Raw genomic sequence first — 25,609 nt, forward strand, 5'->3', positions numbered from 1 at the left:
TAAACTGAGTTTGAGGACAGAAACTTTGTAACATCTTATCATTTTTGGTTTTGTTTTATGCTGCAGCAAACTGTTTTTGTTTCAGCTTTCCTTTCTAATCTGAGACTGGTGACTGTGGGGAAGGGAAGCTATTTAAACTCTAGTCCATAGAGTGAGAAGGAAGACATGCTTAGATATTGAATTTAGATATTGCAAAAACTGACTTTAAACCCAGCTCCATCATAGCACACATTGAAAAAGAACAGCTCACTGTCATATCTTAGTGTGCAGGTGTCTGGAAACTCTTTGGTATAGAAAAAGTAATTATTTTGGAGTATTGTACAACCTGTATTTGAAGCATTTTTTTTTTATATAAGTTCATCTGTTCAATAACAAAAAAGAAATAACAGAGTCAACTGATATTAAAACAATACTTGAACTGACATCCCCATGACTGAGTAAAAGCAAGAAGGAAAGGAATGGTGAGCAGCTGAAAATCCGCATCTTCACTTAATAAGGAACAATGTAGAAACCACATAGATCTTACCTTAATGCCTGTGGTTTTAATCACACAGCCCTTCTTCCTCAGTGAGGATCAGAATGGAGTAGCTAAATTGCTGCCTTCTGTACCTCAGAGACAGACAAGTGCACAAGCTGACTCGTAGCTTGTGTGGGAAGTCAGATTTCGTGACAATAAATCATCACGGCTCTGTTGCAGCTTTTGCCAGCTGCTAGTTGATGAAGGAAGAATTATGTGTCTGGAATTACAGTAAGAAGAGAAACAAGTTTCACAACTTTCCCTGTTTCTCCTATATCCTTGTTTAATCAGTAGAAATGAGTCATCCTGAAGAACTGAATTAAACTGGCTGCAGTCAAGCACAGTTTAACTGCAGATGTTTGATTACAAAAGGCACATGCATGTTCAGGGAATACAAGGTTACAGTGTGTGCAAAAAGGAAGCCCCATAAATTACAGATTAACATTTCAGATAGCTGGATAAAATTAATCTTATCTGCAAGAGAATTAGTTGCTTTCTAGTATTACAATATTTATTTATTTTTATATCTATTTATTACAAAGAGAGAAAATGCTTTTCTTGGAAAGCCAAAAAATATTCAGGATAGTTAGCATAAGATAACAGTCATGACCAACTACTTTTAATAAAGCAGATAAATAATTACTGTACATATATATGAAATCACTTCTATCTTACCTAACTTGCTTAGTTTATTTAAAGTACTTCTCTGCCCATAAAAGGAGTAGTAGAATTGAAAATTGTTACAAGGGAATCACTTGCACTGGGACTTGCAGCCTGAGACCAGTCCCTTAAAGGAAGTGGCTGAAGATCCAGGGGAGTGACTAGGACATGGAGAGGGTGACTCATGAGGCTCTGTAGCACACCCACAAACAGTGAGAGATGAGCATGTGCTGAAATGGTTAAAGTAAGTACACTCACCAACTGCTGACTTTGCCTCATGCAAACATGAAATGGGCTTTGTAGCTGAAGAAAATATGCCCCAGAGGCAAGTACAAGTTTAAACATATGTTCAGTCATCATGTCTTGCAAAACTAAGTATGGATTGCATTTCCTCATCCTGGATGGGATCAAAAACCTCTTGATTTTGCCTTGAGAAGGAAAAGCGCTGGGGCTGCTCCCGGCCCAAGCCCACGAGGTGGCAGCCTTGGTTCGGATGAATGGCTGTGCCCACTCCCTCTCTGGCCGTTCCCCTTCCCCCTTCCCATCCTGCCCTTGGCTTTTTTTCTGGGATCACATAAGGACATAGCAGCAGAGGTGAGTTACTAATTACTTGTTTAAAAGACACCTTACAGTAAGGCTACTGCTTGGTGGTTTTTTTGCAGGGGGTTCATTTTTCTGTTTTTATTTTTTCGGTGAAAGATTATCACTCACTAGGTTCCTGGATAAAGCTGTAATCTGCATCTTGTACATGTGATTACAAGATATGTAAGACATGTGATTAGGTCATACTGCAAATAATTTTTGTTGATAAAAACATTTGCTGAATACTTGGTTATGACTCTATTGGGTCCTACCTGCTTTTTTTAGTGTTACATATCTCTTTATTATAGCTGTTAGCTGAGGGAGCGAGTTACAACAAACATTTCTGAAATACCTGATTGGTTCCAGTTGAATGTCTGAAATTTTTATGCAAGTAAAAGGTAATGACATCTTTAGGCTGCCCTCAATGGTATTTTGTTTATGAATGTGTGTTAGTGCATGGGCTGATGACAAGGTTTTTGTACTCTGACAAATAAATTGAGTGTTCACAGGGACTGTATAGAGGGAGTGAAATACATTTCTTTATTAAAGAGCTGTGGAATGTTTTAAAACTGTAACTTTTAGTTACTTTGATGTAGGAAAGGAATGTAAACATGTGTCAGTCCATCTGTTTTTTAAAAGTATCTTGTTGTATTCTATCGGCTATCATGGTGAAATCTAAAAAACAAGTTTAACAGAAAATGTCACTTTGGACAGTGTGAGTAACTCACTTGGCTGGAACAGGAATCACTGGTACTGAGAAGCTGAATCTATATAGCTTTTAATAAGGAACCAGGCTTTCACATTTTGGTATGTGAAATTTTTTAAACTTGCTTTCATTTTCCCCTCCCTCCCCCCCTCCATGAATTAGAGAAGTGCATGCTATCAGGGTGATAAATAACACAGGTGATTAGGCTTGGATCACCAATGTTAGTAACTAATACACTATGGAAGGAGGCCTCACCATCCCTAACTCAGGTTTTGGTCATTTTTAAGTTGAAATTATGATTATAGAGGATGAAAGCATCTCCTTCAGTGCTGTCTTGCAAATATAAAGTAAATGAGTTTGTGTAGTTTAGAACAAGGATGAAATTTGTCATCTGTCTTAGTTCTAATTCATGCTATAGAGCCTCATTTTCTCATTCAGATATGCACTATCTTGATGTATTTTCTTTTCCTTCTCTATTATCTTCTGGGAAAAAAACCCACAAAAATTGGAGAAATGGTCCAAATTTCTTGTTGAAAAATATGAAACATGTTAACAAGCCAAGTAAAGGAAAACACTGCTTTCCCTCCTTCATAGTTGTCATGGCTTAACCCCTAACTAATGACAATGGTAATGTCACCAAAAGTTGGAAATAAAACTCTCTAGCACTGTAATTTCAGTATTAGGAAGAGGCATCACTTTTATTTTAGGTGCCAGATTTTAGCTGAGGGGGATATTTCTGCCTAACCCACTAGCTAACACGCTAGTTTAAATCTATGTAGCTTGTACATATTCATTACATTTCCCAAGACTCATACATACATGCTAAACATTCACATGAATTCTTTTGCATATTCAAATCACTTCTTGGAGCTTATTTATGTAGAGTAGGCATCTTTAGAGGGTCTCTGGTGGTCATTTGGGGAACATTCCATTTCTCAAATCAACCGTTTTTGATCACAGTCCTCCAAAAAAAAAAAGTATCTTTTCTTTGAGTGCACCGCAGCGTGGTCTGGCCGAGATGCAGCTTCTTATCAGCGTTGCTCAGGCCCACGGTCTTTAAGGCTGCAGGAATGTGTGCACTTGCACACATTTACACAGGACTCAGCACTGTCCTGCTTTAGTTAGCACTAAAGGAATTCACAAGACTTCAACACTATTTGTTACAATTACAGCTTTTCCCAGCAGTAGCAGTGCAATTGAAGGGACAGAGAAAAGAGCCGTGCACAGTAGGGTTGCTCAGCAGTCACTGACCAGTGCCCATCCCCATGCAGCCATCGGCCCCCTCCAGCTCCCTCTTCCCTGGGCATGGCCTCCTGGCCTATGGATTATCCCTGTGGCCAGCTTGGTCCAGCTGCCCTGACCATCTCCATCGCAGTTTCTTGTGCAGCTCCTCCCTGGCAGAGCAGGGGACAGTGAGTGTGAGCTTCTGATAATCACTTTGAAACATCTCGATTCTCTCTCTGTGTGGATGCATGTGTCTATATGAAGTGTGACTCTTTTATGTAAAAAAAAACCCAAAACCCAGTGATCTACCACTGGTAACCATCTGTTTCCTGTATGCTTACCCTACTTCTCTTTCTAAAGATTCTTGTCCTTGGTCATGATTCCTTTTCACTAAGACTCCAGAATCTGTTCTTATAAACAGTGTGTTTTATTTCATGCATTTGTTCAGCATCTGTTACAGCTGAGTTTCTAGTTAATACTCTAATACTGATAGGAAGACATTTCTTGCCTCCCTCCCCCCAAAAAAGTAACTCTTACATATGCTTAGTTAATTCTCTGGCTGTAGAGGGAGCTGGTGATAAAGTTTTTAAGGAACACAAACGGTATTTCTTTGGGAATATTTACACATTGCAGTATTTAGAAACAGAAGGTCAGAAACAAAGGGTGATTTGTAATTTGATCTTTCCTTCGTGGGGGAAGGAAGGCTGGAGGTTATGTGAACTGGTTAAATTAACTGCGTTTTCCTGTGGGGCCCTGAAAATTTCAATAGCTAAGTGTTGTAAGAAACAATGATTTGAAGATGTCTTTCAAGCTAAATACATTTGGTCACCTGCAAATCTCTAGGACATAAAAGGCATGTTTTCTGTATTAGATTGTCATACCATTGCCTTATAACTACACAAGGAAATTGCTCAGCAGCCTCATTTCTTTTGATGTGGAAAGAGAAAATATGAGTGAATAGGAATATTAAGGTCATTATGAACAGAAACTCACTAAAAATAAATGATAGAAAACTACCTGCAAATATTTCAGAATATCCTCTTGTGTTAGTTAGTATGAAGAACTTGTTTTTCTTTCCCAAATTTGAACTTAATTATTATAAGAAGCATAAATTAAAAATTAACCTAATGTGTTGGCAGGAATAGAGGTGGTTTGTTGTCATCTTCTGTCAGGCTTTGTACTCAGTGGTGAAGGCCATGAGCTGACTGTTTTATGAGCTGTCCAGTTATTTATGTGTTAATTTAAAAAAATGGATTCTATAGTTGTTTTTTAAAAAGTGAATTCAATTGCTACAATGCTTCTGAGTGTAGAGAAGATTTGTTTCAAAGACTCATTAATTGTCGCAAATTGCACCAAAAAGGAGGAGCTCTCAGTTTTTCTCTCTTGGGGTCTCCCCAGCCCCACTCTGTACAAAACAGTAAGATAAATGTGACTCTATTTTGAAAGCTATATAATGTGTTTATATTCCACAGTTTAAATGCAAGTTGTATGTGACTAGATAGATTGAAAAAAGGATAGATGTTGCACTCAATTTTTAAAAACTGATGTCTCTTTGCAATTTTGTTCTTTAGATACATTCACATCTGACACTTTATTTACTGACATTATTTATTACTACAGAGAGCTAGATCTGGCAGGTTGTACCTGGGCATGCTTAAGCATGTTTCCCTCCCTCTCAGATCTGCTGTTCCCTGACTCAATGCAGCGAGGGAGTTGCTAAGTCACCTACAGATCAGTAAGGGATTTGTAGCCAAGTGCAGACAGGGAAGGTAATGATATGCTTTTATTGCATCTATCCTGGTATATAGCACCTTCTCTGTCCCATCCGTCAGATTTCATAAGTTTGGAGATTTTTTTTTCTTCCTTCCCCCGGATATCCTCCTTTATCTAAATTAGCAACTGACCCAAAGAGCTCTTTCGTTTTCTTCCCCTGTGCTGTGTTGACATGGGGGCACTGCATAACAAAAAAGAAAATTGTGGGAAATATCCACTAATCTGCATACAACTGAAGAAGAAAGCAGAGAGAAAAAATAGGATTTAGAGGGTTAAATTAGTTTATCATTAACCATTGAAATTTATTTGATAAACTTCTCCCACCTACTGGTGTTGGTCTTTTGTTTTGTAGGACTTGATATTACAATACTTGGTTTCGTGGTAGTTTTTTAGTGTATCAAGGTAATGAAAAGGTAATTTTTTTAGCACCAGAACCATTTCTGCATTTCCTCTCTGAAGATTATAAGTGTCTGGTTTTGCTCATAGTGTGTGTGTGTATGGCTACAGCTGGACTTCTTTGACTAGCAGTGTCCTTCAGGTCTGTAGGTGTGCTTTGCAGAGCTTTCTCCTGTCAGGTTGAGCAGGTTTCTTTTGCAGCTCCTAAATAACCTGTTTGCAAGAAGACGACTGTGAAATGTCCCCTGATTCCATACACTTAGTTCGAAAAAATTGTATATGCTAATTTTGCAGTCATAAACAGAATAGTGATTTCTTATGTTCCTCTACTAATGTGTAATTTCATGTAACTGAAGCAGCTGTCCCTGTCTCCCTGAGGAACACAAGCCATGGATATTCAGCTGTTTGTTTTTCTCATAAAGGTAGGATGGGATCATGATTTTGTCTTTCCATGCTCCTGCCTCAGGCCTTTCAGCAACTGACTTCTACCTACAGAAAAACATAATTGTCACAAAGGGCAGGTAGGAAGATTGACCAAAGACTTCAGAACTGGCAAAAACTTGTTTCGGACTCTGAATCTCTGGTGTCCTTAGTTATAGGAAATGGTCTTGTGTTAAATCCCATCAAAGTTCCTGAGTATTATTTCCTTGCCAATTTCAAGTCAAACTGTTTTAATTGGCGACTAAAATACTATTTTTTGTCCAGTCAGGAATAGACTACTATTGGTAGTCTCCAAAACTGTCTAATCCATCATCAGGCCACTGTTGATTTAGGATTTTGCATCGGCTAGGTGAATAGATGAGGATAGTGTGTAGCCTTGTGAAGCAACAAGCTGCGTTTCCCCTGAGAAAATGCTGAGCTGTTTTCTCATCCTAACCCAGCAGTTTAGAAATTGCTCAGGTAAACAACACTGCGGTGCTGCAGGGCAAGATTCGGGATCAGTATGGATGCCGGCTGTCTTGCTTTGTTAGAGACTTAATCAAGAGGAAATTTTAACAAAGCACGTGAATTTCTTTTGTTTACAGTGCTAACTCGTGTAGTAAAACGAGTTATTCAAGTGCCTGTATTTATTTGGAAATGAAATATCTAAAATTTTAGGTTCTTTACACAGTACTTTGTACATGTTTTGATATTTCTGTAAGAACAGAAAGGTTTTTGTGTGAAGCTGTTGTAAAAGCGTAGTTACACCCAGTTTTTATTATGCGTTAATTGTCTATTAGGCTTTGTAATTAATGTGCAAAGATTGACAGTCCTGATACCAGAGTGTCTGCTATGGTAATTTAATGCCTTTAATAGCCTTTTAGCAATCAGTTACATCTCAGATGCACTATAGGGCTTTTTTTTCTTTGTTAACTGAGGCTTTTGCTCACAGTAGAACTCCATTACAAGTGTACTGCAACTGTTTATATTCCGCTAAAGCAAAGATGTAACTGCTTTGATCTGGTTTCCATTTAAAGATGACATAAAAATACTATTATGCTTCTTTTCTGCATATTTTTTCACAGTGCAGTTGAGTTTAGTGGTCATCTCTTTTTTTTACATATCAGACACTGTGTTAATGTTTGTCTCTGTGGATAAGATTTAATATTTAATATTTTTCACTTGCTAGTAATTTTAAATATTTCTTGACAAGAGCCACCCAATTTTATGAACTTGGCCAAAATATAATTTCATTTCTACCCATGTAGGGTGGTTGATTCTTTATGAAAATTTAAAGAACAAGCTTTTTTTTCCCTATTCCATATATTTACTTGAAGAATAAAAGTTATGACACATTTTGAATTTAAGGATCCAACCAAGTAACTCCCCAAACTTTTATCTTTCTCAATAGGACACCAAGGGACATGGCAGTTTGGAGTTCTGAAACCATTTTCTTTGCTTTTCAAAGTACCTCAGTATGAAAAACACCAATCACTTGTTTTTTAAAATCTTAAAAAGTTTATTAGTAATAAAATTAGAGCAATAAAAATTTGGACAATGAGGATTAGGACGCTACGAGGCAATAAAAAGCAAAGAATTACGGATGTCCGGGTGTTAGTGCGAACAAAGGAATAACCCTTAAAAGCAGTAGCCTGTTGCATATTCATATCTCATACATGATGCATAAATTCCTTGCAAATTAAGAATTTTTCTGGTTTTTGTCAACTTCTTCCCCTTAATCCTGGTGGTTCCATAAAGACGGAGAGGTGGAAGAATGTTTGTCTTTTCCAATAAGGAGTCAGTAACTCTTCAGGTTTTCGTGTTGCTGTTTTCTCTGTGTGAAGTTTCCTATATCTTATCTCCTTTTTTTATGAGCTAGTAAAAAAAAAAATCGTACATCTCAGAGTTTCTATTTTAACATTATATTATAACCTAAAACTATATTTAACACACTACTTAAGAGAATTAATACAGCATAACTTTCTAACATTACATATATAGAATTCATTTTAATATATGTGAAAAGCCAATCATAAAATATGCATTTTTCACATCAGCAAGTCAGACTTGCAGCAAGGTGCAAGTGTGTGGTTTGAAGAGAGCCTGGTTTCCTCAGGAAATGACATGTGACTGTGCTGTTAGTCTTGCCAGCAACTTTTGAACTCATTGCCCAGTTTCGTTTTTTAGAAGACATAAATGCCAGAGCAAATGAGCTCCAGTTTTAGTATAATTGTGTGTGGTTGAGGTGAGTGATGCTGCTTAGGACTGGTGTGGTGAGAGAGGCCCCCAAAGAGCGTGGCCATTCACGTCCTTGGTGAAGAACAGCAGCACAAGGGCTGCCCTGAGCTGACCACAGCCCTGTCATGGCAGGGGGTCACCGAGGTGGTGAGTGCTGAGGTGTGGGACACAACCTGGGGCTGCTGCCATGGAAGGACCTTCCTCAGCTGTCCCAGCACAGTCTGCCTGCAGCAGGAGGAGGGGTTCTGCTGTCACCGTGTGTGCTCAGTGCTAAACCTCTGATCTTTAGCTCTGGCTGTGACCATGAAGTCACATCTTGCCCCATGCCATGTGAGTGCTGCTTCACCCCGTTCTGGTGCCACCTCGGTCTCTTGGAAGAAAGCAGCTTTTATCTTCACTGTTTACCCTGAACAAAGAGCCCATCGTGTAACATCAGAATTGCAAACTTGTCCTTCATTACTGTGTCACTTCTCCTGAGTGATTGACTCATCAAATCGCTGCATATCTCTTCTTTCCTGGTTTGAAGTTGTCAGGGTTGGGAGATCTGCCTGGAGGGCTCTAAGATAACATTCTCAGTGCATCCTGCAGCAGCCTGAAATCCTTCAGGATGTGTGACCCCCACTTCAGTCGGAGGTGGGGAGAGTATCAGCTGAAGTGAACTCTTTTCACATCAGTTGTTCATAAAACATTGTTTTTGATGCATTTGGAAATGAAAAATGCTGTCCTGAAAGCACAGATAGTGTTTTATTAATCAAGAGATATAGTGTAAGTGATTGGGAAAAATCCAACAGCTTGGGTCCAGAAACGTACTTAAGTATTCAAAAGGAGTAGGATCACTCACCTAGGTTACCAACAGTAGTTCTGGTATCCATGGCCATAAAGGAAATGTTAAATACTTTTGCATCATCATTGATCAAATCAACATCTGTTTGATTTCTTCCCTTGTGGTTTGACTCTTAGTTCAGCTGCTGTAGTGACTGGGGATATCGTCCTTGTCTTCCAGTGCTTTCTGTATAGAGACTGAAAAAGTCTGTTCTTTTGTGTTTGTGACTGGGGAGATTTTCAGTTTTTATAATTAAATATTTCAGTGTGTGTCTCTAATGTACCTCATTGAAACACAAATACATTAGCTATCAGCAAGAGTGAAAACAAAGATAAATGTGCTCTAATTTAAAGGCATGGCATTAAAAGTTTCAGAGGAAACGTAACAACGGAAAGTGTCTGGAAAAAAACCAAGACATGATGGAAATAAAGAACAAAACTGTGTGTGCAGATGTGCAAGTGCTACTAATTTCCTCCATTGGTGGCTCATCACTGTTCTGCTTTACAGCAAAATCCCATTCTGTGCCTCACTTCATGTGTTAATACCTGGTTTTGCAGGGATTGTAATCAAGAAGGAAAGAAAAAAACATAGGAGTGTATGTATCCATAGAAATAAATTTTATTTTTTAATATATACTTATATATGCATTTTGGAAAAAAAACTAGCTCTAGATATCTCCTACTGATAAATGTACTTTTTAAGGAATGTTCTTTGACCTGGGACAAAACGTAAAAACAATTTAAGAGCCATCATTGATATAATGTTATTTTAAAATATAGGATTCTGTACTCATATGAAAATTATTTTAACAAGGTTTTCTGTGTACCCTTGTAAAATGGTCTTGGGCAGAAATAAATGTAGTTAGTGTATTTATATTGAAGAGAGTAGAAAACCTAACTTGTTGCTGACAAAAGTAGATATAAGCGAACATTTTCTTTCCTGAGTGGATATTTTGAATGGAGCTTTAATGGTACCACAGTTTGAACAGGTTTGAGTCCATTGCATTCAGGGTTTCTATAGTAATTACTATGGCAACAGTGATGCAGAAAATGTTCCCACGGGAACCCAGCTGTGATAATAACTAACTGAAAACATTTTGCTTTTGCATCTCATGTTAACTGTCCCTTCAGTGAAAGTATGAGGGGGTTGCTTACTTAATAGAAAGTCATTCTCTTGCATAAAACCCCACATATGTTGACAGGTGTGTCTGGTTTCAGACTAGAAACACTTTTTCAACGTATTGCAGAAGTATCATCCCAAAGACCAATGAAAAGTATTACAAATGTTAAGTGTAAAATAGAAGTCACCGGCTTCAAATGTTCTGTGTTGTAAAGAAACTTCTTCAGCCAAATTTGTAGAATAAAATCTGCTCAGGAAGTATAACTTAGTTTTATCTTGAAGAATTATGTAAATCATTTACATATGACAAATACTGTTAATAAACACTGTCTTAGTAGCCTTCTGACCTCACTGTGCAATAAAGGTCAGGATCACACAAGTCACACGGTAGAGGTCAGTATTTGTTGACTTATAAATTTCCTTCAAAAACTCTTCTGCTTTTTTCAGAAATAAATTTTTCAGTGTTAAATTAAATATCCTGAAACTGTTGTTAAATCTAGCTCTCCTTGTACTTGTAAACTGGCCTTTGTGCATACAATTGCCATGTTCATATTTATTTCACTTTCATTCAGAACAAAGGGGGCCAGTCTGGTGTTTATGATGTGAATAAACTTTGAAACTTGAAAGCATTTCAGGGCTTGATATGGTAGCTTCACTGTCATGGAGTAACACAAAATACTTTTGGTACTCTGGGGATTTGTGGCCACAAAGAAAAGTTCTAATGATAAAAAAAGGAAAACTAAACTAGCAAATATTTACAAGACTCTGGTAATTGTCTTTGAGTTTTACAAAAATATGTTAAAGCTGAATACGAATGAAGAGCACTTAGTTAAATATGAGGAGAAAGCAGTTTTCTAAGCTCCAGGGGCTGATAGTTGCTCTTAGAATTATTTATGCAACTTAATAGGAATTACTGTGCAGATGGAAATGTGATGAAATGGAGGTGAAATCATTATTTATTTGGGCCCCTGTGGTGTACAATCTGCTAGTAATGCAGGTGAAAGTCTTATAAGCAAAAATGTCTTTGTAAATCTAAAAGCTACATAGTTTGATCTTGATGACTTGTATCTATATATCACATGCTGATATCACATGCACTACAGATGTTTCAGCTAATGAGTCAAATATTTGGTTGCATTTATTGTAGTTACTGGTCTTGGTAATTTAATAGATGGTAGGTGTTCTCTCCCAGGTTTTGTTGGATGCTTGTCTTCAAAATAACAGTCAAAGGAAAAAGACAAAGTATCATGATTTGGGATTTAAAAAAATTCTAAGTAAAATGTCTAGAAATGGTGAAAGGTTGAAAAAGTCGAAGCTTCTTTATCCCTCAGGCTTGATATAAATATTGCAACATCCCATGAAAGGTTTTGTTATTGATAACGTGATGAGGACAAGAGGAAATGACCTCAAGCTGCATCAAGGGAGGTTCAGATTAGACATCAGGAAGGATTTCTTCACTGAAAGGGTGGTTGGCATTGGAACGGGCTGCCCAGGGATGGGGTGGAGTCACCATCCCTGCAGGAGCTCAGGAAACAACTGGATGTGACACTTAGTGCTGTGGCTTGATTGACATGGTGGTGGTCAGTGAAAGTTTGGACTTGATGATCTTGGCGGTTTTTGCAGCCTCAATGACTGCATTGTTCTGTGAATTTCTGACTTTCTCTCTGCTTCTTAATATTCTGTTCTTTATTGAATTGACAATGTGTGGGAGAATTTCTGTTGTCCATGTTTTAGTTATGCCATCATAAAATACTTGCTTGTATTCTGAGCAGGGCCTCAGGATACTGCAGAATTTAATCTTTGGTGAGATTTTTGTCCAAGTTATTGACCTGTATGTGACAAAGTAGCAAGTGGAATTTGCCACAACAGCCTCTAATCCTTTAGATATGCTAGAGGGCATAACTAATGGAGACAGAAAATTGTGGTATAATTTGACTTTCCAAGAGAGGTAGTTACTGCATGCTGAAGATAAGTCATGGGCATGGCTGCATCCACTTGGAAAAGTTTAGTTTATTAGCTCTGGTGGTGACAGGCCTGTTACAAGCTCAAGATAAGATGTTCTGCTCTGTCTGCACAGAGATTGCAGGAGTGGCTCTTGTCACTCAGTGTGAAACCTTTCAAGCAAGAACAGTCTCGCTCAGTGAACCATTATGCTGCAAGTTAGCCCTCTATAACTGATCACGCTTAATAAAAACAGATTTCTTTCCTTGTCTGACTGGCTTAGTACCATATCCTTGAGAGCAAGGTGTGAAAGTATCACGCAGCTCTCTTGAAAAGGTATGTAGGAGTGTTCTACTTTTCAACACAGAAATTGACCACAATGATCCTATACAACATTTTAGTTACCAACTTACTTTTTTTTTTTTTTTGCCCTTTCAGGTGAAATGCAGGCTGTAGTGCAGACAAAATATGAAGTTGCAAATGAAGGATAAGGAACCAGCCGTACAAAAGTTTTAAAATTGTGTATAGGATTGAGTTGCCTCCAGATGTTACTTGTTTTAAATACTGTTGCCCGCTTTGTTCAGTGCTTCCGATCTCTCTGAACGCCTGTTAGTTAATCACAGCTCCACAGGATCTCAAGTTTACCTTCAGAAAGAGCCAGATGAGATGAGTCCAAACAGAAAGGGCTTTCAGAACACACCCATTTCCTTTATCAAGAACATGGTGTGGTAGCACTTGAATGGATTTTGAGAGTGTTGTTAGGTTTTCTATGGTAGAGATGAAAATTCTGTTTGGGTGGATTTTGAACAGCGAAGAAATCCCTTGTTTGATTTCTCTGTGTGGAAACCTTTTTTTCCTGTTTAACCAGCAAGTATCCAGTCTTGCTAACCGAAGTGGATTTCCCAGCTTTAGGTTCTAGTTTGAAAACAAAACGAAGCATACTTGTCTTTCCTTGAGCATGAGTGTTGTGACGCTTTTGCTCCGGGGCTTGGCTTTTTCTGACTGTCATGATGGGGGCAGTTAAACCTTACCATCAGATCTTGTTTTTCCATGGACCAGAGGATCCTCTCCGGCTGTTGGGGGGAAATGAGCAAACGTTTCTTTTGAATGAGCAGTTGTACTCCCTGTAAAGAATTCAGTGTGTCTCTGAGATACACAAGTGGGCTGAGGTAATGACTAAAAATTAACAAGCGTTATTGCTGTTTTTTCTTCTGAATATAATTGAAACAACACAGGAATATTTTTGGGCGGCATAGTCAAAGTAAAGCTGTGAATTATCGCTCTCATTTCAGCCTTTTATAATATTCATGAAACGGTGATTTTTTTAATAGAATCATAATATAGGACTCTGTTCACATCCTCCCCAGCATTAATGCAGCAGCAGAAAAATTTGGGTCCTCCTTTGTGTAACAGTAGAAAAATTTGGGTCCTCCTGTTGGCCAGAGCCAGAGATTTCTCTTTCAGATGTGACAGAGTTCATGTATGTCAGGAGGATGCTTTTATAGTCCTGTATATTGATGGCATTTATTGCATCAACCTGCAATAATTAGAAATGAAGAAATAATTTATTATTTCTTTAAAGCTTTAAATCAAGCTTGTTATTCTTCAGAACGTGAAATGTTACATCATTTGGAATATCTGAGTTTTAGACTGGAAAGTAGCTCTTCAGCTGGCCTTAAGATTTCTTTTTTTTATCTTTCATAAGGATGGTTTTAATTTCTGCAGGAAATGAATCAAATACAGAAATGAAAAAAATGCATTTTGTAGCTTCTTTGGGTTTTGTTAGGACTGTTTTATGGTAGGGTGCATTGATTCACAGTATAAATAAACATGTTCTGCAGAAAGCATGGGAAAAGTGTAGGTGTGTGACAACGCACTGCTACATGTACCTGCTTTGTCTCTGCAGCCACTTTCACAGGCGCTGTTTTTCTTTCTTAATGCATTTATGCCAGTTCATGAGAGTAGGACAGTAAAAGATTGTTTGCATTCAGGAAGTCAGCACAACAGCTGAAAATCAGTCATCTGGTTTTTTCCTTGGTGTTTTCGTTTCTCTCAAGACACGAAGTGTTCAGTGTTGCTCTGCTGAGTGGCCTCCCCGCCCCCAGCTACCCATTTGTGATGAGCTGCAGGATGAGGCCCTGGCAAATCAAACATGCACCCAGTATTAGAGTTACTTTGCCTTTAGCAAGAAAAACGCATCAAGTAAACTCTCTATATGAGCTTAAATATTTTCTGAGCCAAATTCTGTTGTGTTAGATTTGCTTTGCACTTCTGGAATATAAATGGAATTTTCCACAATCGCAGTTTGGTGCCAAAATGCACAGTCTTAGTATAAAAGAGAAATATTGTTTGAGATTACAGGTGGATGATTCAATGTTTTTTATTAAGTAGGTCAAAGCATGAGCTTTTTTTAAAATGCTTTTTTTAAAAGCATGCTTTTAAAATCAGTATCAAAGGTACATTATTATGTGTTATTTAAATATCCGAGAAAATCTGTATTCAAAACTACCGTTCAAAGCTAAAATGTTCTTGCACATCTCAGGCTTCACCAGGTAAACCACTTTGACATTTTTTGTGTATAGAATTTAGTATCACAACTATTCCAGTGCTTTATGACCAGTGTTCTAGTGTACATATTTGATAGGCTGAGCAGATGACATCAGCAAAGACCAGATCTGAGCAGTAAGTACTATTTATTATTTAACAGTATCTTTGTAAAATATTCACAGCTGTAGTAACAACCTTTATTTCTGCAGACTGAAAAGAAGTTTTCGTTAGCACAGTTTGTCTCCAAGTGGTTTGAGCTTTCCTTTTATTGTCTGAGTACTCATGTAGATTTGAAAAATGAGCTTTTATCTTTGAACGGATGTAGCAGCTGAATATTTTAAACAAAACACGCACAGTTTGGATATTCATATCTTAAAAATACTCTTGTAGTCAGTGATTCTGTGTGCAGATAGACTGGAAGATCAGATGAAGAGGTAGAAGTTGCATGAGCTTAATATAAACTGTCATAAACTGTTCACTTAACTTATCATCATGCTTCAAGGCAGATAAAACATTTTGTTAGTAAATGTAATAGAAACTTTTAAACATTCAATCTGAATTTTAGTTTTTAGATTCTTTTATACACTTTTACCTACCAATTATCATTATATAACTAACCTACAGCAAAGTAAAGGTTGCAGAAAAAAGCTCCGCTGATTTATTCTGAGAGGCATGTTAATTTAGTATGTAAAAATATTTTTATAATATATACATAGTGTGTGTGTGATACAACCTAAACAGAAAACCCTGTACATCTTAAGGACAAAAGCATTTGATTCCCTAGGCTACAAAACAGTGGTAGAAGCACCTTGGTCAAAGCAGGTGCTAGAGCACAGAGGGTATTAGCAGTGTCAGATGTTCTTGCAGCAATAAAAGTTTTGTTTGGCAAGATTCTAAATTATTCTTACTGAACTGCAGGATCACTAGGAACTAGCAGTAATCAAGTCAGTCAGTCATTCCCTGGTAAAAGTTTCAAGGGGTCTAAGATATATTTGTGTTGCTAAGAAGTGAAGGCACCATTTCCTGGTTTATATTGCCAGTGCTGGAGCTTAAAGGTGAAATGGAGGATACACAGTTAAAACTTGTGCTGATGAGGAGGAGCAGTTTGACACTCAGACAGAGGGATGGGCTCAATGCTTTGTTTCTCTAGGGCTGCTTCTCCAAGGGACAGACCCCACTTGTGCTTTCCTCACAGTGGAGGGACTTGGTTTCAGGTTTTATTCTCAAGGTAAACTTTCCATAGTGATCCCCAAGCCAAGCTCAGATGGAACCATCCCTCCCACTCTCGGAAGAGTTCCTCTATATCCCCAAACTTTTAGTTTTTCCTTCTTAACACTGTGGTGCCCAGGAGAAAATATTTTGGTGCCTTTTAGCTAAACAAAAAGAGATCCACATGTAAGAAAGGTCTAATGTTAGAAATTACAGCTCTGAGACTCTTCGTTGTAAGTAATTTTAGGGAGGAGCTCCTCCCCTCTTAATCTCTGTGATCTCACCAGGATCTAGTCTGTGATAACCCATGTGGTGCATTTCAAGAGTGTTCATCACAGTGCATTCAGTTATAGGAGCCATCTCCACCTCGCCCTTGACATTTGAAAAATCCTTACTATAGTATCTGAATAATTTATTTTAGATTTATGTGCCTCTAAAAGTCAGGTCTGCTAATTGCTTTTAATGCTCATTAATATATGCTCTTTTTTTTTTCAACCTAATGTTTTATTTGTTCTATCTGCTACCTACTTATGCCAGTGATGATTTTTATTATTGGTCTTGTAAATTATTTTGTTACAAAGCTAAGTGTATCTAATACACTATTGGACCAGTATCCCTCCTATCAAAGTGTAATATCTATTTGCTGTTGCAAAAATAGAATACTTTGACAGTTTTGTATATAAAATATCAAATAGCTATTTATTATCTTATATTATTTTAACTATTTATTATTAAGATTAATCATTAATTATTGTTATTATTAATAATTAATAATATTAATTATTAATATTTATTATTTATTAACAATTATATTACTAATTATTATTATTTAAACTATTATTTTAATAGTTTTATAACACAGGCTGTTTCTTAATTAGCTCATATTCTGCTGCACTTCAGAAAGGATTTATCCAGTAAACAGAATGATCTGAGGTAACAGTAGTAATGTGTTAGTAGGGAAAAAAAAAGAGCAAAACATTAATTTAAAATGTGTTTGAAAAAGCTGCAATACTTTATTTCTTTTCAGTACAGTTTTCAATGATGTTGACAGTGGGAAGACCAAGTGATCAAAATAACTTTAAGATAGTGAAGGACCAAACTGAAAACTGTAAATGAGGTCTTGCTTTTGATAGAAATAAATTTTGTTGCTTGAGGGGCATTTGAGAATCAGAAGATTTGTTGCTTCATTTTCATTGTGAGGTGTGTTAGGCTGGAAAATGTTGATTCAGAATGGTGATCATAAACAATTGACAAATATGTTTAATCTAGATCATCCCCAGTTATGGGAATAATGAGATTTCTGAAACAGTCTTTCAGGAAAATGGTGGGATAGTTCTTCTGCAGTTCTAATATCTCAGTACGTTTGAGATGGGCTGTATGAAGTGTTTGTTTGCAATGGGAAAGGAGACTTCCCATTTCCCTTGAAACGTTCACTGTGTTCCAGACTTCAAATGCCTCTGACAGAGTAGAAAATAGGGAAGTAATAATCAGGCCAAATGCATGAAAGTGAAAGTTTTGGAAGAAATTATTTAAGGTAGTACATAGGGTGCTAAGTGAGTCTAATGCTTCAGTCTGGTTTTAGAAGAGTGCTGCACACATTGGGTGGAAAAAATATTTTGTGGAGAATTTTGTTGTACCCTGATATCAGATTGGGTCAGCAAGTCATGGAGGAGCATAGAGTGACATCCATATGCTTCTCTGACTTTGTAATTAACTCCTTTTGGTAAAACTACATTGTTTGATTAGGATGCTGCATTTAAGGCCCTTTAATAACACCACAGTAGCATTAAAAAGAAGAGTTAGCAGACCATTGTGAATGATGGGGAGATTCATTCTCATCAAAATGAAGTAAGGTTCTTGATTGATAAGAGGGAAGAGGATACCTGTTGTGATACCTACTGCAAAATGTAAATTTGATGTGTTTGCTGTTTGTAAAGACTGTCTGTTTTTGTGTAGGCTGGGTTGCTGTCAGTGAATGGTGAAGTTACAGATTGATGATAACAATTGCTTAGTCATCCTTCTTCTGCTGGATGGACTTTGACTTTTTGATTTTAGTTGAGTGTAAATGGATGATATGACAAATTTATTGCTTATTACAGAGTTCTCAGTTCTTACTACAGAATGATTGGGAGATAGATAGTTTTTAATCAAGTCATTAATTTCCCATGAAATATTGTCTAAACTGCCATAAACTTGCGTTATTGAAGTTGAAATGTCTTTTGCTTCCCCTACATTCATCTTCATATAGAACGACTGCAATTCTTAACAAAGTGGGAAAATAAATGCACAGACAGCATTAAAATAGAAGATAAAAATGATGAAATGTAAGTTCAAACTTTTTTTTTTTAAGAATTGAGGTTTTTATGTTAGAAATTCAGTTTCAAAATATTTTAACTTGGAAAGCTGTAGTGGAAGATTTATCAGTGGGACAGTCTTTAACACTAAAGTCTGTTGTGTGTGCTGCCTTGTGCTCTTTAATGACTTTACCAATGCACTTCAATATTAATATTTTTTCTGGTTGGCAGGCTGGTACAGTGAAAAACTGAGAAGATTTACATCTCAACCTTTGATGTTACAAAAATTAATTGTCAAGATTATAGTTGTTTGTGTTATGCTGGCATCTAAAAGTGTTTACTGTGATCACAGTTCTGTGAGGTGATTTAATGAACATGAAAACAAAAGCGTTCATACACCAAATATTTTACACCAAAAAATAGAAGGCAGAAAAAAATATAGTGGAAACTACTGCTATCCTGATTGTAATAAAAAAAATTGGGTTATGGTGTGTTGGAGTCCTTCAGGAACTATAAGCAGCAGGAAGAACTTGTGTGCTAGTTCAGTGCTTCAAGTGTCTGTCGTGTTCTTTATGGATGGTAAGATTTGACAAGCAGACATTTAATTTGCTGGGTTTTAACCAAGTTTTAATATTTCTGTTACTATTTGTGGTTGCTTCTGTAACCTGTCTAATTGCAAGGTTGGAGTTGCAGCGTGCTCAGCACTTGGCTCCTGCTGCCAAACCATGTGTTGGTCTGGTCAGCTTCAGCAGGTCACTCGAGCTTTGATCTGACTTCATGTGTAAAATCTCAGCCATGTTTGCCTACCTTTGTGAACTAATTGAGGATCTTACCGGTAAAAAGCACTCATTAGGAGAGAAGTGGGCCATGTTATGGTTACTTTTCAGAAATAATTGTCCAGTGTTAATTATAGGGTAAGAGAAAGATTTTTTGGAAGGAGTAAAAACAGAACTCAGCTTCTAGTTTTTAGCGTCACACAAGAGGCTGGCTAACTTGCTTTTTTATGGCTTTGTGTAGCTCCACTGTCAGGATTAAAGGCTCTGAAATGTCCCCCTCCAGACCATCTTGCATCACGTGGCATAATTGCAGCTTCAAAGACTGTTTGGGTCAGGGTTGTCTCTGCTGAAAATCAGTGGGAGGAATAAGTTGCTGTCAGACATCAGGTCAGAGCATCTCTGAACGCTTGAAAGGCTGCCATGTCCCTTAGTGCTCAATTTGAATTAAAACATGTAACTACACTGAAGACAGAAACCTGTCAGAGGTACAGCCAAGGAAATCTAAGTGTCATAGTACTTGAAGCATGTGTTTTTCTTTTCTCCCTCTATTGTCATTCTGTTACTCAGATAGAAAATATGGCAGCTGAAATGTAAACACTTTTCTTTGTCTCATCTTGCAGGCCGAAACAGCAGCAACAGAATAATTTTTCCTTGTTTTCTTCCACCAAGGGCTGGAATTTCAGAGGGGTAAGTTTTGTATTGTTTTGTTCAGGGTATAACATTCCCTCCTGCTGTATTCTGTTGCAGTGTAACTTTGTAGTTAAACCATGATCTGTTAGGACTAAAATCATGGCAATCAGTTAGATTGGAACTTTTAATTTTGTACCCTCATTAAAAGGTTTTCTAAAAATTACTTTTTTTTTTTTAATGTGTTTGATTGTATTCTTCTGAGGGGTGCAGGATATAATCACATTGTACATTAACCTACTTTAAATTAAAAAATAGGGTGTGTTTTCATATCTGAAAATTAATAATAATAAATAACTATAAATAATAATTATAAATAATATATAAAAATAAATAATGGAAACTGGACTGATACTGTTTAATTCTAATATAGATATTTGTAAAGTTATTGCAAGTTTGCATATGTGGTCTTTGCAGAAGTACAGTTAAATCATAAAAATTATGTGTGTCTCTTACAAGGCAGAAGGGAATAGGTTTTATTTCTATTTGCTTGGCTGAATAAGGAAATATGGAAGCTTGTGTGTTCCCAATGAAACTGACTGAAAAGATACATGAAAAAGCACTGCAACTGACATTAAAAATCTTTACATAAGCTGGTGGCAAGCTTTTATTCTTGTCCTCTTCAGGTTTCAGCTGCTTAGTAGGTTAATTTGTTCAGGGAGTCAGCCATGTTATCCCCTCTCTGTCCCCTATGGCCTGTGAGTCCTTCTGCACCATTTGGTGTAAAACTTCCTGTGATGGTGGTGTTGTGGCAATGGCATGTTTGCCATGTGTGCCAGTACTGGAGCCTGGGATACAGTCCAGGAGAAGTCACTGCATGTTGTATCTAAGTCATACTAATATTTTGGTTAAAGGAAAGGCTTTTCTGCCTTGCAGACTTCTTTTAGTATAATGAACACTAAATTACCATTACCAGTAATGTGGACTGAGTTGTATTTAGGAGACCACATAAATTTGTTTCCTCTGAGCTTCTTCCAACAAAATAGTTAAGTAGACAGACATTACTTAAATGCTTTGCTGAAAGAGTTAATAGCATTGATGGATTTACTGATCTGTGTTGTTCATAATATGGTAAACTTTATTAAAACAGAAAACATTTTGCACAGAGTTCTGCATTCTAATTTGGTGCTTTAAGTAGAGCATCCACTATTGTTTACTGTGAGCTTTTTGTTGTCACTGTTTCTTGTGTTACACCAGGGTGAAGTTCTTGGTGATATGGAGAAAATAGTTCCCTCACAATGGCATGGTCAAGAATGTAGGCAAAATACCAACAACCTCTAAGCCGTAGATTAATTATACATTTCAGAGCCAGTATAAAAATAAAATTACTCTAGTGTTTCCCTCGGTTCTCTCCCAGCTATGCTGGAAAAGTAATTGTGGAAGAAGGTGGATATGAAAATAGTGGGAAGAGTACTGTAGGTATGAGTTGTAGCTGAAGAAACAGCGATCCCAAGTTCAGAGCAGTAGCTCACTAAAGTGAAGACATAGGACTGGTTTCACAGTGGCAGCATGAGGTCTGTCATCCTGTGTGGAGTGAGCTGTACACAAAGAATGGAAAACTGGGGAGTAAAATCCTTCAGAATCAAGAACCTGAAAGGAGATACAAATAGTAGAGGAAACAGGCAACAAGTTAATGGATCTTCAAACTGCTTCCTTCATGTGTAAAAATTAAGATCTGTGGCAGGTGGCTGCCACCTTATTTTAAGGAAACTTATGAGATAGTAACACAGTTACCAAGTTGTACAGCTGTAATATTTCACACAGTGTGTAGTAGGCAATTGCAGTTAATTGTTAGACATAAATGGCTGCATCAAGGGAAAAACCTGTTTGAGTTGTTCACTTGACCTGTTTGGATGCTGAAGCCAAGATAGCTGAGCAGTAGAAAAGAGAGAGCTAAGTGTCTGTTGATATTTGCATTGTGTGAGCATTAATTTTATTTTGATGGATGGAAAAATTGTGTTATGAAAAGCCCAATGAGCAGACTTGAAGTCACACAGGTTTTCATAGAGATAGTGAAAGATAATAGGTTGGCTTTGATGCCTCTTCTCAAACAGGACTAAAACCTTACTGGCTAAAATAACTAGGTTAATGTTGACAGTGGAGCAGAGCCACAGCTGAGTATAACAAACACAACTCTGGAGCTGACTTATTGATGGCTATGTTGTTTTAAACTTCTATTTTTATTATTACAGACTGTAATACAGGATCATTTCAGCAGTAACAAATAATAATAAAGAATAAAGTGATTAGCACAGAACTGCAACATTGTGTTCGTCTGCCTGTCCTTGCTTTGCAGTCAGTTCACGCAGTTGAAATGTCTCTCTCTGTATCATGCTGATAAAAGGATATGTTAAAGAAACCTGGAAAATACACCAACGTAAACCTCAGAGTAAGATAAGGAAGGCCCGGATGTGACACATTTACCAAAGAAACTCCTCTGCACTTCTCTTTTCCTTGCTTAAATTTATCAGAAGCTGATTTCCATCTTGAGCAGCTCTTTTGAGCTCCATGGTTAGAGATCACGTTCAACTCTCTCAGTGGGGATTTTGGAGTCAGAATGACATCATGTTTCTGTCATTTTTAGATAGTGGTAGCAGTGACTTCCAGAGTTTTGGGCAGTGTTTAGATATCACTGGGGAGAAAGGAGTTCATTTTTTTTTTTTTAACTGAATAAACCAAACCTGGTTGAGATAAAATTTAGACTTTATGTTACTGGGCAGTGAAATCTTTTTGCTGTAAGCTCCTCCTGCAAATGCAGAAAGCATCAGGTTAATTTGGGGTTTGAAGAGATGTTTATAGTCAGGTCTAGCAAATAGACTATTATAAAGGGAAAGTACTTACAGTGACAACTGTCATTCCAGAGGAAGAAACACAGACCCTATGGAGATAAGAATATCCCATACTGGAGGAAAGACCAGAACTTAGGAGATTAGCTGTTAGATGTGGTACTTAAAATAGAAAAGGAATGAAGCAAAGGAATATAAAATATAGAATATAGAAAAGGAATAAAAGCAAAATCCTGTCTTGGGTATAGGATTAGAGAAGGAAAGAGGAGGAATCTGCAACTTGGAAAAAGGGATAGTCAGGGTGGAAAAAGCAAAGAGCTGTGAAAGAATTGTGAGAGAGTGTGGAAATGGATAAAGTATAGAAATGGAGGAAAGCTAGTGAGTATAAAAGCAGAGAGATGGATGTACAAACTAGAGGCAGAAATCTATAGAGCACTGCAGGTTTATCAGTTCAGCATTTGAAAGTGCTGGCCCTGAAATTATAACATCATGTCAGTGGGGAGCAAATTGTGCCTAGGACTTGGTAAGGAGAAGGAAGTACAAATACCTGAAGGGATAGGACATTTCAGAGGCAGGTCAGTAATGAATATAAAGAAAACACCAGCACAGATCTTGGCACAGAAAATAGTATTAATTCTATTTTTGTGTTATTTTCTGATTACCATTAACTGTCACTGTCCTTCGTATCTCCATGCCACCCTTCCCTTAAAACCTTGATGCAGATATGTGGCTTCCCTCTACATTACTGTTTGGTGCTTGTAAGTAAGAGCAGGTCAATATGCTGCTCTGAGTGTCTGTGGAAATAATGTGTTATGTTGCTGTGTAGAGTGGGAAACAGCTTAATTTCACAAAGCATTCCATCAAATGAAAATTACATGTGTACAGTCATCCACACACAATTAGGAGATGGGAGGATTAAAGCTTCTGTGGTTTATTGGTAGTTATGATACATTCTTGAGTTATATGCTCGTATGCTATTTTCTACTATGCTAAGAGCAGTCAGTTTTATAAACAAGGAAGTTCTGAATTCAAGCAGAATAAGAATCTCTTGAGAGTTTGAGATTTCAGTCACTTTGTCTGTCTCCCTTCCTGCTCCCTTAAAAGCACCCACTTTGTTTATGCCAGCAGGATAAACTTCTAGACTTACATATGCAAATGGAAGTCTTCAAATGATTTTTTTCCTAAAAAAAAAAAAAAAAAAAAAAAAAAAAAAAAAAAAAAAAGTAAATTTGCAGTAGTGGTACTCAGTGTTGCTATGATGACATTTGAGGTGACTATGAAGAAACTGCCAGTCAATCAAAAGAAAAGCAGGTACCTGATTAGTGAAGAATATTGGGCTGTAGGCAGAACTGAAGAGGATGCTGGTTTTGTCTGCACTGTCTCTGATACACCTCTCCACTGTTCCACTGAGAGAGCATTATTTTCCTGCATGCTTTATGCAGACATCTGAAACCATTATGATGGTTACTTTATTTTCTCCCTGCCGGACACAACAAATTTGACTGAAGATCTTCAGTGCTGAAAATAGTGAAATCTAAACTAACATTTTGTACTTGAAATAGTTTGTGTTTAGTGTGCAGTTGCCTGAAGATTGAAGATAATTTATTGCAGTGGGGCTTCTTCCTATTTCCTCCTTTCTTGTTTCCTTTCTAGTTTTTCAAAAGCATCTAACTGAGATGTAGATGTGGTCACCTGTGAGGAAGGCTGATCTAATTTATGAGAAATCTGTAAAAAAAGTGTTAAATATGCTGAAAGTCAATTTTAGACATGTAAGTGGTTTCTGTGCTAGTTTTACTGCATATGTGTTTGTGGAGGGAAAGGTGTCTGTCATGCCAAATGAGAAGAATTCCACACTTTTCAGACAGTATTTGGAAAACAGTATATTTTTGTGCAGACTGGCACACTTGAGTTATCCCATTCAGGGTGCACGAATCTCAACAGAATAAAAATTTTTAAGAGATAAAAGAAGTTTTATCCTGGCTTTAAATTGATGAATAATTGGATAAATTATATTATTATTTGCTGCCATAGAAAGCACCTCTGTACCTCTCCTGGATTCTGCCTGGTTTTACTTAATTTCTGTATCCACTGATACTTGTTTGCCTAAGCAATGATGTTACCTGTAACAGAAACTTATTAGAAGTGACCTTTTTTCATACTTGTTGAAACAATGTTATGCACTACTGTCTCTAAATCAAATGTGCTTAAATACCATTATCTCTTGGTATGTCCAGTATGATTTTAAAACACAAGGTATCATATGCATTAAAAAACACATGTGGTTTTTTGTTAGTTCAGTTTACTCCTATGCACAATTTAAGCAGCTTCCTCGGAGGAGGATGGTTACTTTGTCAGTGACAGCATGTTTTTATAAGTGACTATTTTGAGTACTCACAGCATAGCTGGGAGTGGAGTAATTGTCCCTGTTGTGGCATAGCAGTCAGCAGTCAGTTCCTTCTCATGGCAAAGAGAGACTCTGAGCAGGGGAGTCTAGCTGGGATCCCTGCTCCCCATGGCTGCTCTCCTCCCTTTGCCTTTGCAGAGAGGGCCCATGTCTTCTAACCTGCAGCAGGTTAAAGATACATGGATGCTTAATCCCTGACCTGTCTCCTCCCCCTTAGTCTTTGAACAGAAGAATTCCATATTCCTTTTTTGCTTTCCAACAGATGATGAATTCCTGTGTGCCACTCACTCCTTTTAGATCTCTTCCGTTTCCGAGTTTGTCTCAGCCCTTTTCTTTTACTGCCTGGCTCTGCTCATACTTGCCTTTAGTCTGCCTCTGTGGAGGAGCTGTTGTGCTGCTGTCCAGCACTGACCTTTCCTGGGCCAGGATGGCCCTGATAACCAGACACCAGAAATAGTAAGAAGCAAGTCTGTTCTTGCAGTTCTTTCTTTCAGGAGCAGGGAAACG

General features: G+C 37.4%; 1 protein-coding gene across 1 annotated transcript in view; it reads left to right on the plus strand.

The window, feature by feature from the left end:
* The window catches only part of ARHGEF3 (Rho guanine nucleotide exchange factor 3), a 106,933-nt gene that overhangs the window by 14,867 nt on the left and 66,457 nt on the right, over positions 1-25,609 (plus strand). The window contains 1 exon segment of the mRNA XM_053954015.1: positions 19,846-19,912. Coding sequence (XP_053809990.1) covers positions 19,846-19,912 — 67 coding nt within the window.

Source organism: Vidua chalybeata, chromosome 12 (assembly GCF_026979565.1).
Source record: "Vidua chalybeata isolate OUT-0048 chromosome 12, bVidCha1 merged haplotype, whole genome shotgun sequence".
Taxonomy (NCBI): Eukaryota; Metazoa; Chordata; class Aves; order Passeriformes; family Viduidae; genus Vidua; species Vidua chalybeata.